General features: G+C 43.9%; 1 protein-coding gene across 11 annotated transcripts in view; it reads left to right on the forward strand.

Annotated features, from left to right (window-relative positions):
- Window positions 1–17,164, forward strand: part of Osbpl6 (oxysterol binding protein like 6) — a 199,385-nt gene that overhangs the window by 116,844 nt on the left and 65,377 nt on the right. For all 11 annotated transcript variants that reach the window (XM_052725740.1, XM_052725739.1, XM_052725743.1 and 8 more), the window contains one exon: window positions 16,105–16,197. In XM_052725740.1, the coding sequence (XP_052581700.1) occupies window positions 16,105–16,197 (93 nt within the window). The remainder of the gene's footprint in view (window positions 1–16,104; window positions 16,198–17,164) is intronic.

Genomic DNA, 17,164 nt, shown 5'->3' on the forward strand with positions numbered 1-17,164 from the left:
AGTGTCGGAGCTTATTTATGGTGGAATATACCAATTGTCTCATTTGATCCACTTATGGAAAGCTATTTTTGTTGGCAGTTGCTGCATTTGGATTTGGGGGACTGCTCTGCTGCCATGGTTATGTGGGGATTCATCATATAAATGCTGGCCATAGACACCACAGTGGTGTTTCAGCCAGCGCAGATAGAAATAACGGTTTGCCGTTATGTGTGTCTTATGATAGGAATTTGGCTGTAGACGTGGAAATTTACAAGTACCTTGTCAACTTTTTCATGGGAATTTTCCTTTGTGTGAGTTTTACTTAGTGAATAGTCATGCAGGATCCCTCACATCTCTGCTCCACTCCCATTTTAAATGACCAGCGCATATTGCCTAATTTAAAGATTTAAATGTATTAGTTATTGTTTTTTTCCTTTCTGTTTTTGCCTTTTTGACACAGAATCTCCCATGTCAGGATGGCCTGGAACTTATTGTGTAGCCCAAGCTGTTCTCAAGCTTTCAGCCATTCTCCTGGGTCAGCCTCCAAGTGCTGCAATTATAGGTGTTAGCCATGGTACCAGGCTGTGCAGCAGCTATTAATAATTCATTGTGTATGCATTTTTAAATGGACAACTCAAATATGGATTCACAGCAGTTGGAGTGCATTTCTGTGGGTGCTTTTGAGAGAGCGCCCAACCTCAAGACCTCCCAGCATACCCTTGCCACTTATAGCAAGAAATGCCAGGGCAGTCTGTCCAAACTGGTGATTTCTCCTGTGTGTATTTTTCACAGATCCTAATGCAGACATTCCTCCTAGAGGGTCTTGGGGAAGTTTTTAATGCTGGTGCCTTTTGTTACAGTGTTCAGAAAGGATACCCATACACTGTCTCAGAAGTACTTCTGCCATTAACCAATCTGTGACTACCTGATGTAATATTTAGTGTGATGCATTTGTAGATTCTCAGAGACTCAGGGTGCTGTGAATGAAAGGACTTGGTGTTAAATAACTACTGCATGCTGAGATGCCCTCTAAGTTGGCAAGTCTACCCTTTACCTGCCTCTCTTTTCTTTCCCATTATGGGTTCTCCAGTTTTTTTTCCCTGCTCTGAGCATTTAAATTGAGAAAGTGTAAGTCACGTGGCCTTCCTGGTTGCTAAGGAGCAGGAAGGCATTGACCCAGCTCACCCTGGAGACCTGTGGTAAATAAGAAAAGACTGATGACTGCCATGGAAACAGCTGTCTTGCCTTGTTGCTCTGCCTGCTGCACCTGAGCTCTAGGCCCCACCTTCAAATGACAGGGACACTGGGGACCCTGGCCTGCTGCAGGGAGCCTGAAGGTTGAATGGATGACTCCTGACTGGCTTTGAGTGGAAAGTCTGATGATGGGAAGAGTGTATATAAATTGATCATGAAATTTAGACAATGCAAGTACTAGTTTGTTTGTTTGGGGGGCAAAGTCTCCCTATGTAGCACATGCCTTTAATCCCAGAACTCTGGAGACTGGGGCAAGCAGATCTCTATGAGTTCAAGATAAGCCTGGTCTTCATCGTGAGCTCCAGGCTAGCTCAAGGCTGCACGCTATTATTATTATCATCATCATCATCATCATCATCATCATCATCATCATCATCATTCTTATTATTGTTATTATAGGAGGGTTTCAAGACAAGGCTTTTTTGTTTAGTCCATGTTGCCCTGGAACTTTGTAGACCATGTTGGCCTCAAACTCAAAGATCCACCTGCCTCTGCTTCCTGAGTGCTAGGATTAAAGGCGTGCGCCACCACCACCTGGCATGGCTATTATTTTTTAAGGAGACAATTTACTTTTGTCCCTGTGTATCTCAGCAGGTGGAACACACTCCCAAAGTCTTTCTCCTCTGCTTCCTGACTTCTCTTTTGTGTCTGTTCATCTCCCTCAAAGAGGAGAAGAATAAGGAATAAAGATCATCCATTTTCCTCCTCACCTCCATCATTACCCTAAAACTCAGAATAAATGTGGAGAACTTGAAAGTCTAGCATATGCTGTGATGTGGTGTAGTACTTTTATATGCATCTGTATAATGCAAGGGCACAGAGAAAGTGTGACAAATTAGTCTTTGTTCAGTCTTCCCTTCCTCTGATTTAACAGACATCTTTGCAGATACTGCTATGTTGCAGAGTTCAACTCTGTCTTTCTCCTAGTCACCTGGTGAAGGATATGACACACAGCAGAGAACGCAGGAGTATTTTTTTTTAAAGATTTATTTATGTATTATATATACAGTGTTCTGCTTGCATGTGTCCCTGCAGGCCAGAAGATGGCAACAGATCTCATTATAGGTGGTTGTGAGCCACCATGTGGTTGCTGGGAATTGAACTTAGGACCTCTGGAAGAGTAGTAGTAGTCGGTGCTCTTAACCGCTGAGCCATCTCTCCAGCCCCACGCAGGAGTATTTTAATGCATCTTATTTACTTGTTGTTCACAGGTTCTAGGTGCACAGTGCTGGTGAGCTGCTTAAACATTTCTGCTTAGATGTCCCACTCTCCATCTGTGACATAAAGCAATATGTGAGCCAGTCTGTTGTCAGAGACCCATTCTCAGTGACATGGGGCCTGTTCCGTGTCTTTCTCCTTGGTTTCACCTGTAGTCGCTAGATTGATTCTGTAGATCAGCTTCCTCCTCTAGAACATCATTTCCTGTTCCCACTGTCAGCTCCCCAGTCCAGACTCTCGTCACCTTTTCCCAGGGCCTTTAAGGACTCTTACCTCACTAGCACCTTCAGGACCTCATCATTTCAAATTCCCTGAATATGGCAGAGTCATGAAACCATTCAAGGACTTCCTGTTCTCTACACAAGTAAAGCCAGATTTCCTTATGGGTTGGGTGTCCACTGAAGACATAGTCTGGTCCAGCCCCATTTCACAACATGTACATTGTGTGTTGTGATTCCTAAATTTGTCCCATCTCTATCTCTGCCTCATCTTCCCTGAGTGGAGTCCCTTCCCAACCTCCACCCTCTAATGCTTCCTCGGGATCAAGGATGGCTCATGGGAGACTCTCACTGGCCATTCAAAACCACTTTCCCTTCTCCTTTACTGACCTTGTCATAGAGCTTTTGGATAATGTTTGGCATTTTTGTATTGTTTACTTTGTGGATCTATGAGTTGATCTTCTACATTGTGTTGTAAACTTTTCTAAACAGAGGGTATTTTTAAAGACTTACAGTGATATTCGCCTTGTCTTTTTATTACAAATTTTCCGTGCCAGATTTATTTGCCCTCCCCTTTCTTCCTCGTGGAAAAATAACACAGGGAACATCTGTGCATAGTAGCACTTGGCTGTCTTTTCCTGTCTCTAAGTGATACAGCGCAGCAGACGAAAGACAGAACATGGGGGCCTGATGTGACGAGCCTGGGATTTCACTAAGTGTTTCTTCATCCAGTGACAGGGTCAAGAGTCCACTTAGTCCTTAACACGCTCAAGGCTTCAGTACGTGCCCTGCTAGAACTCTTCCTTGACTCTGGTCTCAGATGTTAGGACACCTAACATAATTGCCTGTGTGTGTAATCTGCCACACCTCACAGCTTCGCAACATAAACATGCCACTGAAACTTCCAAAGGGGTAACAAAGGAGTTGATTAGACATCTAAGGCGTCCTCATAAATTCCCCAAATAAAGCTTGTCCCTTAAAGCATATGGAAATAAAAGTTTCCTTATTAAGTAAATGAAGAGAAATGCTAAACATTTCTTTGGTGTTATATATCAATTAATTAAGATTACTATTGAGTTCTGAAGTAAAACCTCTAGTTAAACTCTTCTAGAATTTAGTAGATTCTGAAACTTTTCCCCTAATACTTGGCTATTAAAAATATCATTTTTTCCCCTTGCATTTGTAAACTGGAAGATATAGAGACATTGTGTTCAGATCCTAAATGGCAACACTGATTGTCTCTGTAGTGACTTCTAGTTTAAATGGGGGCGTTTCCTACCTGATTGGCCACATTCCTTGTCTACCAGTTATTCTAATATTTATTTATATGGACGGCCTGGCTCCTGAAAGATCTGAATTTGTGAACTTTGGTCCCGGATGTCAGTAGGCCTGATACAGTAATATTTAACTTACCCAGGAAGATCCACTTAGGAGCTAATGGATCTTAAGGTATCCCCAACAGACTTTACCATTCTCCTCTCAGAGGTGCCTCTTTCCAAATTCCCCCTCAGTAACAGACAATTCTCATTTGATGGATCCATCCCAAGATTCCTGGAAACATCCTCAGCTTCTCTTTGTCTCACGTTTTGCTTCCGACCAACAGAGACCCCTGTAGATTTTCCTTCCCCTGGAACCTGATAGATACCTTCTACCTCTTCCCCTTCCATTCTGGTCTGAGCCTCCCTGGTTCCTCATCTGGTCTACTTGGTCATCCAGTTTCAACCCTCACCCATCACCCAGGGCATTCTTCACAGAATAACCAGTGTTCCCTTCAAAATCCCAGGTAGATTTAACTCTTCTGCACCAATCCTCCAGGACATCCATATGACACCGAGTTGCTGAGCACTGACTATGAGGCCATTTAGAATCTGGGTCTGCCTGACCTCTGATCCCATCTCTTACCACAATGCATTTCTTTTGTTTTCCTGCAGTCTATTCCCGAGATGTACCAAGTGTGTGCTTACAGTGTTCTTACTTCAAGGTTATTATATACTTTAGTCTCCTTGGTCTAAGTTTTTCCTCCAGCCGTGTCTGGCTTCCTCACATACTCCACTCACTTTTTTTGTTTTTTGGTTTTTTTGGGGGGAGGGGTTTGGTTTTTCAAGACAGGGTTTCTCTGTGTAGTTTTGGTGCCTGTCCTGGATTTTGCTCTGTAGACCAGGCTGGCCTTGAACTCATAGAGATCCTCCTGGCTCTGCCTCCTGAGTGCTGGGATTAAAGGCGAGTGCCACCACCACCCAGCTCTTGACTCATTTTTTAACTGTCCCCTCATGGGGTAGTCTGTTCAGCCCTTTTCTCCATGCCCTTATCACTCACTGTCCATGTAGCTGATTTTATTTTTCGCAGAACATTAATCACCATTTTGTGTGTCCGGATGTTGGTTATATATTTATCTATTTACATTATATCCTTTTGTCCTAGTCTCTGCTACTGGAGTACAAATCCCGTGAACACAAGGATTTCATCTATCCAGCAGTGTCTCCCTGGTACCTTGTGTAGTCTTGTGCATCTGCTATGTTCAGGGTGTGTTTGAATGAAGATGTGTGTAAGGAGTTGGAGGGAGAGAAGGTTGTAAGACAGACTTCGAGGCTTGTGTAGCTGTTGGGAAATAATTGTGAAATTGATATGACAGAAGGAGAGAAAACAACCGTTGAAGGTTTTGAGTCTGAGAAGAGTAGATGTTGGGAGGAGAAGGAGTGTATCATTTCCACTAACGCTGTCTCCTGTGAGTGAACTGTTATAGTTCCTCAGATTAGATCTTGTCAGTCTTGAAGTGAATTAGTCATTTTTGTTTATTAAAAAAATCGACAGCACTCGGGAGGCAGAGCCAGGCGGATCTCTGTGAGTTCGAGGCCAGCCTGGACTACCAAGTGAGTTCCAGGAAAGGCGCAAAGCTACACAGAGAAACCCTGTCTCAAAAAACCAAAAAAAAAAAAAAAAAAAAAAAATCGAAAAATGCCTGCAATTATATATAATAATACAAAGTTAGCAGAAGCTCAAAGATCATAAATAAGGGAAAATGTAAATAAGTCATAGATTAGTAGTTGATCTTCTTTCCAGTTTTATTATTTATATTCAATATCATGATCAATTCTTAACAGTTAGAGATTTCTGTTACCTAAGTGTGTTGCATGTGTATGTGTGTGTGTGTGTCCACACACACTCGCATCCCCTCATGATGTATGTGCGTAAATATTTATATGAATAGATTTTCATGTATGTGTGAACTTGCAGGCACAGGTACACATGTGTGTTCATGCTTGTGGGGGTCAGGGGTCAATGTTGAGTGTCTTCCTTACTTGCTCTCCATCTCATTTTTTGAGGCAGGGTCTCTCACTGTACATGAAGTCCATTGATTGGCTAGACTAGCAGGCCAGTGAGCTTCAGGGATCTGCTTTTGCATTTGCTCTCCCAGCATTGGGATTGCAGACACATGCTGCTACGCTGTGATTGTTGCCTGTACAACAAGCACCTCATCAGCTGAGCTGTCTCCCAAATCCTTATATTAGTTACTTTTATTGTTGCTAAAACAAAATCCTATCTGACAAGAGAAAGGTGAGAGAAGGGCTTGTTCTGACTTACAGTTTGAGGGGACCTCGTCTATCATGATGGGGAGATATGGCAGTAGGAGTGTGAGTGAGGTCACAGTATAGCTGCAGTCAGGAAGTAGACCTTCCTTCTTCAGTTCATCCTCTGGACACCCCCTCACAGGCACACCAGAGGTGTGGTCTCTTGGTGAATCTAAGTCCAGTCAAATTGACGATGAAGACTAGCCATCACACACGAGCATCTGAAATTTTCCTATGTGTTAGCTAGCAAGAGCAATATATTTCAAAACCAACAAGAGCCCTTCAGTTGTGCCCATTGGTGAAGTGTGAGGCCATCCCCAGCAACGAGTCAGCTCCTACATGCTGGTATAACTCTGTTCTATGGCCACATCAGTATCTGTAGTCTGTGTGAAAAGGCTCCTGGAGTAAATGTCTATAGGTGTACTGGGTTCTTATAACAAGTTCTTTTCTTGGGCAGGCAGAGTGATAAAAAACATCTCCCAGCTTATCTATGACTGGATTGGAATAGGTCTCCTCTAAATCCCTAGATCATCTTCAGTGAGATAACCAGGGTTCTACTTTGAAACACAGGATGCTTCTTTTTGCTGGCCAGTGGGCCCCAGGGCTCTGCCTGTCTCTGCCTCCCCGGCACTGAGGTTACAGACAAGTCCACACTGCCCTGCTCAGCTTTATGCGGGCGTTGGGGATCCATCCCAGGTCCTCATGCATATGCAGCAAATTCTTTACCAGCTGAGCCATTTCCAGCCCCAAATGTTCTAATTTTGAGAGGAAAAACCACAATTATTCCCAGTTTTATATCTAACCTGCAGTTTAAAACCCTCTCAGGTCTTCTCCATGAGGAGCAGTACAACATGAATTCTTGCATCTCTGTAGAATCCAGTGGCCATGCAGATGTGCAGAAAGGTCCCGAACCTGATTGGAAAATCTGCCCTGTCCTCTCCAGAGTGGTATTAAAGACTAAATCTCTAGTGTTCAGTGTTAATAAATCCTTGACTTTATTCCGATTTAAATTTAGCCTTTTGGGGATCCCAGGTTTTGTGTGGAGTTCACTTCTCAGTATTGAGGACCAGTATCAATAAGAAATTAATATTTATGTCTATGGCCACACTGCCCTGAATATGCCAGTCTCTTCTGATCTTGGGAGTTGAGATGGATTGCTCCTTGTTAGTATTTGGTTGGGGAAGAGAAAATATTCCTTTGTGGCAGTTCATACTCTAGTCAAGTTTTGATTTAGTCACCTTGTGCTAATTGGATATTCTGAAAATCCTAAATGTGAGGCAGAGTTTATGAGTAGATAGAACCTCACTAGCAACAGCTGATACTTCATGAGCACTCACTGTGGAAGCTGGCCATGAGTACTATTGGTGAAATTATTAAGGCCACTCCACGTAGTTAAAAGGGAGGTTTTTTAGTGACATAACTTACAAATGAAGGGATAGGTAGGTTGCAGGGTCTGGGGAAGGTGTGTCGCAGTCTGGCGGTGTTCTCTGGAGAACTCTGCTAGGTCTACCTCCACCATCCAGGGTCCAGGAACAGAGAGAACGCAGCGGCGCATCTGGATCTCTGGTCTTCAGGGCCCTCTCTTGGCCCCACCTTGTAGGCGTGACAGTTACCGAAGCCTCAATGGGGGTTGGAACTTCCAGATCAAAGCTGGAATGGCTACCCACTACAAGTACCTTTTCCAGAGAACTAAAATATGGCAATATAGCCCAGAGCTAATGCGTGATGAAGACAGGGTTTGCTCTCTTTCTGTTTCTGGAGGCCCTATCCTGGCCACCCCACTGATAGAGTTACTTATTACAAAGCCAGTCAGGCTGAACATCCGAGGGAAGGGCCTTCTGGGTACTGAGAGGAGAGCTCCACAAAGCGGGATCTGTCCATCACTTCTGGGTTAGTATTGTCCCCTCATGTTCCCCCTGAGCATCAGTGCTGATGTTCCTGTGCTCTTTGACCTAGTAAACTGTAAACCTAATGGTACCCCAGACAATCTTCATGGGCGTCATGGAGGATAGCTGTCCTAGTGAACGGCATGGTTCTTGCTGACTTGTCCGTACATTCATTGCATATATTGGCTTTGGAATGCAAAGTTTGGGTTGTTTGTTTCCTGCAAACTGCCATTAGAAATAATAATGAGCAGCCCCTCCCGCTTCCAGCTTCCCGTTGTCTCCGCCACTGTCATTCGCTGTTTACATTCGGCACATATGACAAGTGCTGAAACAGAGACCACTGGAGAGAAGTGTGACACCTGGCACTTAGCCACTCATTACCCACGAATGATTCAGAAATCATCATTAGCGGGTAGGAGTCTGCTGCTGTTCCTCAGGTGCCTGCAGGGCCCGCTGGTTCCCTGGGCCTGCCTTCACCCATGTTCATGTACCCCGAGTTTACTGGTTTTGAATGGCATTTTTACAGCAGCAGATCCGTCTGTCAGATTCAAGCTTAACACAGCTTGTTAGATTCGTAGGCAGAACACCAAATAGAGGGTGTTAGTGAGTCCCAGAGGGCCTCTCATGCTGGAAAGGCCCTAGAAGTCTGTCATTCCCTGGAGTCTGTTCTTCTCTGGGGTTTGGAGGTCAGAATAGACTTTGAGGTGTTCGTTAGGACTATCAAATGTCATGTGGGAGGACCCTATGTCTATAAAACCTTTATTTTGCTTAAGGAACAAATGTAAAACTTTTACATCCTCCGCCCACTCCACTGTACCTGTCTAACTATAGGTTGCAAATACTGTGCAAATAGGACCCCCTCCCCATGCATGTCCTTGTTCACGTTCCAGGCACCAGACTTAAATTTACTTCGAATCCTAACTCGAAGCTGATTTTGTAACATCCATCATAGCTAGCCCTGGTGAGATTTTATATGGACATGCATGCTTTTCACAATGCTGCCAAACTTATGCATTGATTTTGTGTTTTGGGATCTAACAGTGTTTAGACAAAAAACTTTAATAAGGTCATGCTAGAGGACCAGTAATTTCGCTTCTAAACAATATATCCTAAGGAAACAACAGAAATTATATAGGAGAGACAATGCTCTAAATATACTGTATTCATGTAGGAAATTACCAAAGATCATATACCACTTTATAATTTAATATGCATGTGAATAATTGTGCACAGAAAGATTATCAAAATATTTTATATCAGTGAAAAATTAGAAGCTCTCTAGTGTTCAGAAGTGAGGAAACAGTTAGACTGCCTTTCATAGCCATCCAGTGAGATCTCACACAACCGTTTAAAAGTGTTTTAAAGAATATCTAATGCTTGGGGAAAGTTAATTGAAAAAGCAGGTTAATAAACTGAAATACAGTACAATTCCAATTTTGGGTTTTAATAATTGTATGTGCATTAAAAAATAAAATATGCTGAAGTAGCTGAAAGACTCCATTGCTTACCATGGATGTTTTTCAATTCTGTTTTCTCTTTGCTTTTTTTTTTATTATAAATATGTAAGAGGTTTCTCTATCATTATTCTCTATCATTATTTCTCTATCTGTCAGCTTTTTAATAATCACCATAAATTTAAACCAGAAATTAAATGAAGGTGAAAGACACGCCCTGTAGGAAGTAGGGGCAATTTTCTAATCACACTGAGGCATGAGCTGGGCCGGCTCCCTCCTCTTTATTACCTGTATTTTATCTCCTGGTCATGCAATCATGCCTGACAGGAACTGAGACATTATCTGTGTTACAGCCACTGTTTGTTCTTTCTTTAGCAAATATTTATGGTACACATAGACATATCATGGATATACACAGTCTGACTTCATAAGGAGGACTGGAATAATCCAGCTGTGCCTGTAACGTGCATATATAAACCTTAAATGATTAGAGAGCTTTTTCTTTGACAGTTAGCAAAATTATGTAAGTGACTATTAGATGAAAACCATTTTGAATTCTGGGTAATTGTGACAGTGTAAGATTGTAAATTAACTCCAATGTCCTTTTCAAGCCACAGGGAACTACTTTTCTTTTGAAACAGGTCTCTTGTAGCTCAGGCTAGCCTCTGAGTTGCTATATAGCCATGTTGCTATATAGCTAATGTTGCTAAATGTTTAGAGTACAGGGTCTTAAGTGACGAATTGAGCAGTAGGTTCTGGTTCTGGTTCCACTTAAAGGCAACTATGGGAATTAAAAGGCTATTATAGTCTCTCTCCTTTGTCCCTCCGTAGTCAATGTTTCTCAGATATCAGGGTAGCACTTGGATGTTTGCAAGCAACGTTTCTTTTTCATTAAGCTTTATTTATTTCTATGTGTGTGAGTGTTTTGCCTGAATGTATGTATGTATGTATATGTGCTATGTGTGTGCCCAGTACCTGTACTGGCCAGAAAAGAGGGCATAGGTTCCCCTGGAACTGGAGTTACAGATGGTTGTGAACCACCATGTGGGTCTTGGGTCCTCTACGAAAGCAACAAGTGCTCTTAACTGCTGATCCACCTCTCCAGCCCCGCAAACAGTATTTCATTTCTGGATTGATTGATTGATTGATTGATGATTGATTGGTTTTCCATCCCAATCACAGTTTCCTCTCCTTCCTCTCCTCCCTGTCTGTGTTCTATCCCCCACCATCCTCTCCTCCTTCTTTGTCTTCAGGAAAGGGCAGGCCTCCCATGGATATCAGCCAGCCATGGTATATTAAGCTGCAGTGAGACTAGGCACCTCCTCTCCTATTAAGGCTGGATGAGGCAACCCATGTAGCTGGAGAATTTTTCTCCAGCTCCCACCACCAAGTCCCGCCAACCCAGTCGGAGGAAAGGGTCCCAAAAGCTGACTACAGAGTCAGAGACACCCCAGCTCCCTCTGTTAGGAGTCCACAAGAAGGCCAAGCTACACAACTGTCACATATATGCAGAGTGCCTAGGTCAGTCCCATGCAGGCTCCCTGGTTGTCAGTTCAGTCTCTGTGAGCCCCTATGAGCCCAGGTTAGTTGATTCTGTGAGTTTTCTTGGGGTGTCCTTGACCCCTCTGACTTCCATAATCCTTTCCCCGCCCCCTCTTCAGGATTCCCCCAAGGTCTGCCAATGTTTGGCTATGGGTCTCTGCATCTGTTTCCATCATTTGCTGGGTGAAGCCTCTCTGACAATTGGGCTAGGCACCAATCTATAGTATAGCAAAGTATCATTAACAATCATTTCATTGACTTTTTTTTTTTTTTGCTAGTTATGTTTGGTTCTATCCTAGGTCTGTAGACTGTCCAGCCTCTGGGTCCTGGCCCTCTAAGCAGTATCAGGAGTGGGCTCCCTCTCATGGTATGAGTCTCAAGCTGGACCAGTCATTGGTTGGCTATTCCCATAATTTCTGCACCACCTTTACCTCAGCATATCGTGGAGGGAGGGACAAATTGTAGCTCCCAATCCCTCCACAGGAAGTCTGACCTGGTTACAGGAGATGGCCAGTTCAGGCTCCATATCCCCCACTGCTAGGGTCACCCTCATAGATTCCTGGGAGTTTCCATTGCACTGGGTTTCTAGCCCATTCAAGAGACAAACAGTATTTCTTAGGATAAAAGGTTTCCAAACACAGGCCACGTGAGTGGAGTCTGTAGGTGTTGATTCGTAAAGACACTGTCCTTTCAGAGCAGAAGCACTGTGGTAACTTTGCTTTTCTCCCTGTGGGTTTTCCCACTGTCCTATGGGGATATTTTCTGGGCACTGTTCCTAAGATTTTTAACTTTGAGTTTCGCAGAGCACTTATGGGTACTTAACGCCACACACTGCTGCTCTCGCAGTACAGGCCCGACAGGTGCTGCTAACTAGAATTCCCACTGTGTCAGCATGGCCTTGTGGTTTTAGTGACTCAGAAAATGTAGATATTTACATTACGATTCATAACAGTAGCAAAATTATGGTTATGAAGTAACAATGAAAATAATTTTATGGTCGAGGGGTCACGAGGAACAACACAAGGAACTGTATTAAAAGGGTCACAGCTTTGGGAAGGGTGAGAACCACTGCTCTAGTATCTTGTGTTATTGCAGAGAAAAGTATCCTTGGAGGGAATGATTGCGATGACCCGGGCAACTACCTGAGCCTCTTCCACTGCAGGCATTCGGGTGGCTGCAGAGTCCACCTTGTACTGCCTCTGTTGGCTCCCCATGGAGAATGTCCGGGGCATTTGCCTCCGCTCCCATGGACAGCTTGCATGATGAATTCTGATGCACTGGTCATGCCGTGGTCCTGATGAGGGTTACTGGGTTGCCTGACTAATAAGATGGCCCTGTAATTATGGCTTCATCTCTTCAGAGGGATCCCTGCACAGACAGCTACAGGCATCCTCCTGTTTCTGTAAGAATGTGTGAGCTCCCTAATTGATTGTGTAATGTTTACAGTTGGATAGTAGCTACCATTTAGCGTCAGCTGTGGGCCAGTCTCTGGGCGGCGCTTTGTATACATTAAATGCCAACTCTGTGTCCCACAGGAGGGATATTAGTTATCTCCACCTTAACAGATTGAAGACACAAAGACATGCAGCCGAGCCTGGTTAGTGATTTGTCTGGCACTTGGTAAATAAAATGAGAGCAGTATTCAGGCCTAAAAAAAAGTTACATCTTTTGCTCTGTGTCATACACTACAGTCCCAAAGCTAAAGCCAACTGACTCTTAGTTCTCAGAATTAGAAACTGGAAATTACACGACCTCAAGGTTCATTTCAGGGTTGTCCAAGAAATTAACCTTGCAGTTGTGTGATATTTCAGAGTTTGTAACCTTTCTCCTTTTGGTTTACTGATGTCTACCTCGGAATCCGTGGAAGGTTGTGGTGGAGGGAACCTTACCTTGTGTTCAGTTGGTGAGGGTGGGGCTATGTCTTAGAAATTTCTGTAACGTATGTCATCCAGTATTGGCTTGAACTTCAATAGAAGATGATATTTAAAAGCCTGGGCCCCTGAATCAAATCTCAAATCAAACCTCAGCACTTACTGACTGCAGCTCCTTGGCTCCCTGTCCTCCCTGTTCAGTTAGTCATAAAATAAGTTTATCTGGATACAGAAGCTTGAGATGTAACAAAATAATCCATGCAAAGATTGTTGGGGGCAATATGGGAGTTCACTGTTGGTTGGTGGCAACACTACCCCGTTAGGTTACTAATACCACTGAAGTACTGTGCTGTGTGCTTTTAAACACACGGCACTTAGGAGAGAGTCAGGCCTGGTAGCTACAAGAATAATGAAAACTCTTTGAGCCTTCTAACTTATTTGGATACTTTCCTTTGAAAATACTTCATATAATTTGTAAGTATAAATTTATCTGAGGGACTGAGGAGATGAGAATACTAAGCACAATGGCCCGATCCTGGCCCCAGCATGCACGCAGAAAGCTGGGCAAATGTGCTTTGCATGTTTGTAATCCCGGCCTTTGGGTATGAGGAGAAGTAGGTCCCTGGGGCCAGCTGGCCAGCCAGCCTCTCCTACCTGGTGACGCAGGTTACAGGGAGAGACTTTGTCTCAAAAAACAGGATTGGCATTTTGAGGAATTATAGTGAGGATGACCTCTGGCTTCCATAGGCACACACACTACACGTGAAGGCAACACACACACACACACAAAAAAAAAAAAAAATAGATAATAAGATGGTAGTTTTGTCAACTTGACATAAACTAGGTCACCTGCAAAGAAGAAACTTCAGTTGAGGACTTGCCTCCATCACATCAGCCTGTGGACATGTCTCTGGGGCATTTTACTAATTGCTAATTGATGCAAGAGGGCTCAGCCCACTTCAGGGCCTGCCACCCCATGGTCAGGTGGTCTCGGGGCATATTAGAAAGCAAACTGAGCCGGACAATGGTGGCACACACCTTTAATCCCAGCACTCAGGAGGGAGAGGTAGGTGGGTTTCTGTGAGTTCGAGGCCAGCCTGGTCTACAGAGTGAGTTCCAGGAAAGCCAGGGCTGTTATACAGAGAAACCTGGTCTCAAAAAACCAAAGAAAAAAGAAAAAAAGAAAAAGAAAAAAAGGAAGCAAAGTGAGCAATCCATGGAGAGCAAGCTAGTAAGCAGTGTTATTCCATGGTCTTTTATCTCAGTTCCTGCCTCCAGGTTCCTGCTTGAGTTCTTGCCCTGATTTCCCTCAAGGATGGACTGTGACATAGAAGTGTAAACCGAATAGATCCTTTGCTCCCCAGGTTGCTTTCAGTCAGTGATTTCACAATGAAAGAGAAGCAAGTAATAACAGAGGGCCAGGTGAGCAATTTCAGTGGCATTAGTTATTAGTGCCCCGCACTTGGATGGAAAGGAGTCTATACAGGGATTTGTAGCCACAGTCTAAAATATTCCCAGCAATTTCTTTGCATCTTTGAAATACCCTTAAGTGACAAGAAGCCCCGTTGAGCAGACCTTTGGAGTCATGCTTTTCTCTGGGTGAGTTGTCCTGAGCTGTTCAGCTGTTATGCAGTCTCATTGTCTGTTTATCGACACGGAGGAAACCAAAGGACAGTCATGTGGGCAGATTTCCTCTTGCTGCCCAGGAGGTACTGAAACCTGTGAACTCTAGTCTGAAGAGCAGACTTACCAAGCTGAAGAGCTGCAGGGAAGGCTATGTTCAAGAGTCTGCACCCGAGCTCCTTATGCGCCAGCTCCCTTTGAGCAGGGAGACCAGGGGATGGGTAAGTACTCCCACCTCTGTGTGCTCTAAGTACCTGAACAGGCTGGGGATGATGCTTAGGGGCTGAGTCCTTGCCCCATGTTCACAAGGCTTTGGGTCAGTCATCTCTCTCTCTCTCTCCACCTTCTCCTCCTCCTTCTTCTCTCTCTCACTCTCTCTCTCTCTCTCTCTCTCTCTCTCTCTCTCTCTCTCTCTCTCTCTCTCTCTCACACACACACACACACACACACACACACAGTCTCTCTCTGTCTCTCTCACACACACATACTCTGTCTCTCTCTCTTTCACACACACACACACACAAAATCTCTCTCACACACACACAAATACACACATATACACATACACACTTTCTCTGTCTCTCACACACATTCTCTCTCTCTCTCTTTCTCTCACACACACACAACACACTTGTGATAATAAAAACACTTATTACTGTGTCTTGGTAAATGTTTTTAATGATTGCCTGTGCCTTGAAAAAGTCAACAAAATGTGAGGGTTAGATTTTTTTCGCTCATTTTGTATGCACTATATTGTATATATAGTGAATATTCAAGATGAATGGGCTTCTTTTTTTAATAGCAAAACTGTTCCCAAAGTCAAGTAGAGAAGAAATTGATGCGAGTTCTCAGTGCCAAGCACGCAGGAGGCTACTTTCCAGATGCCAGTGCTGGGTCACGTGGTGTTTCACCCTTCTGGTCCATGAAACGGAGGCTACATTTTAACAGTCGGCTGCTATCTATAGACGCTGAACTCATGTTTAGTATACTTTATGCCAAACTGATCTCTGTGTGTATCTTGATTTGGAAATCGGAGAATCTGGTTTCCCTTTCCTGCTCAAATGTCTTGAGTTAATCCTTCATGCCCTGCCTATGTGCTTACATGCTACCTAGTTGGCAAAGTCAAGTTTCTCTTCAGGTTTTGTGGTTCTGACAACATTTGGGGGCGATGAAGTTGGTGATGCATCTAAGTTGTTGTCCATCATCAGACATACTCAGTTTTCTTGTGTTGTAAAGGTTTTTTTTTTTTCCCCCCCCGGGATATACTCCTGTGACTCCTGTAAGGTCGAATCCAGCACTGTGGAAGACGTTCAGCAGTGAACTTCAAGAGGCGACATGCACTGCTGTTACTTTCTCGCTCGCACTTGGCCTTCAAGACACTTGCCATCTCCTAGCACCTCCCTGCCATGCTCCCTGTGATCTCTCCCCCATGTTCACCGATGTGAGGATGGGGCACTAACCCTAGGTGGGTTTCTGTCTGTCATTTGCAGAGTATCCACGTCTTGGAGAGAACAGCGTCGTCAGGCACGGAGCCCTCTGTCAGTCGGCAGCTGCTAGAGCCGGAGCCCATCCCTCTCTCCAAGGTCAGTGATGGTGTGATCACTCACAGGTCCCCCAGTGTGAGCTGTGAATAGCGTCGACTCTTGGCTCTCTTAAGGCAGCTGTGAAGCCAACTGTCAGGCTTCTCTGCCACTTTTTCTGCCTCTTGTATAGAGACTTCTTCTGCCTTGTGTGAGGGGAGAACAGAAAGAATTATATTTCCCTTGAATTTCCAGGTTTATTGTGAAGATCTAAAAGTATCTGAAGGGGAGAAATAAAGAAAAACATTGTGATTTGCTCTTGGAGGGATAAGCAAATAATTCTATGGTTAATTAATGTGGGAAAAAGAAATCACCAATCCAGCAATCATTATTGTCCAAGTACTGTATACTAGTACTGTATACAAAGTGCTTCAGTACATTATCACATTTGATACAGTTTTTATAAGTAGCCCTTTTGACATTTAATGAAACTGGAAACTCAGGGTTTTCCTACGACAAAAAAGCTGTTAAGTAGCAGGGTGAGATAGAAACTAGATTTGCCCAGTTCTGTAACCCATGCTGTCTGTCCCTACCTCACCTGCAAGGTCCAAGGGTGCCTACACCAAGTGGCCGTCACACATCGTGACCTCTGTCTCTGTCTGGTGTCTACCTTCCAGCGGTGACTCTGGGAAGAACAGTACAGGTTAAGACTCTTCCTGCATCGTGGAAGCCAGAGGTCCTTTCTCTTCGGCCTGTTCTCCCTCAGATTTGGGAAGCATCCAAAGTTACTTACATCTAAAATGCCAAAGTCCCTAGAGAAGATGGGCCTCCACTCATCCCCACCCCCATGAGATGTTCATCAGGGCAGATGAGCTGGTTCCCTGATGGGAAAACTCTGAAAAGAGAGGACATGAAGATTTCAGGTTCACATAAAAAAAGCTTTATTTCCTGAAGATGATTAGTTATAAATGTGTACAACTGATCCTGACGCTTCGCTTCCTATATAAAGCCTAAACTTTTAAAAAAAAGA

The sequence above is a fragment of the Peromyscus californicus genome, unplaced genomic scaffold (assembly GCF_007827085.1).
Source record: "Peromyscus californicus insignis strain IS unplaced genomic scaffold, ASM782708v3 Scaffold_7__1_contigs__length_154581171, whole genome shotgun sequence".
In the NCBI taxonomy this organism is placed as follows: domain Eukaryota; kingdom Metazoa; phylum Chordata; class Mammalia; order Rodentia; family Cricetidae; genus Peromyscus; species Peromyscus californicus.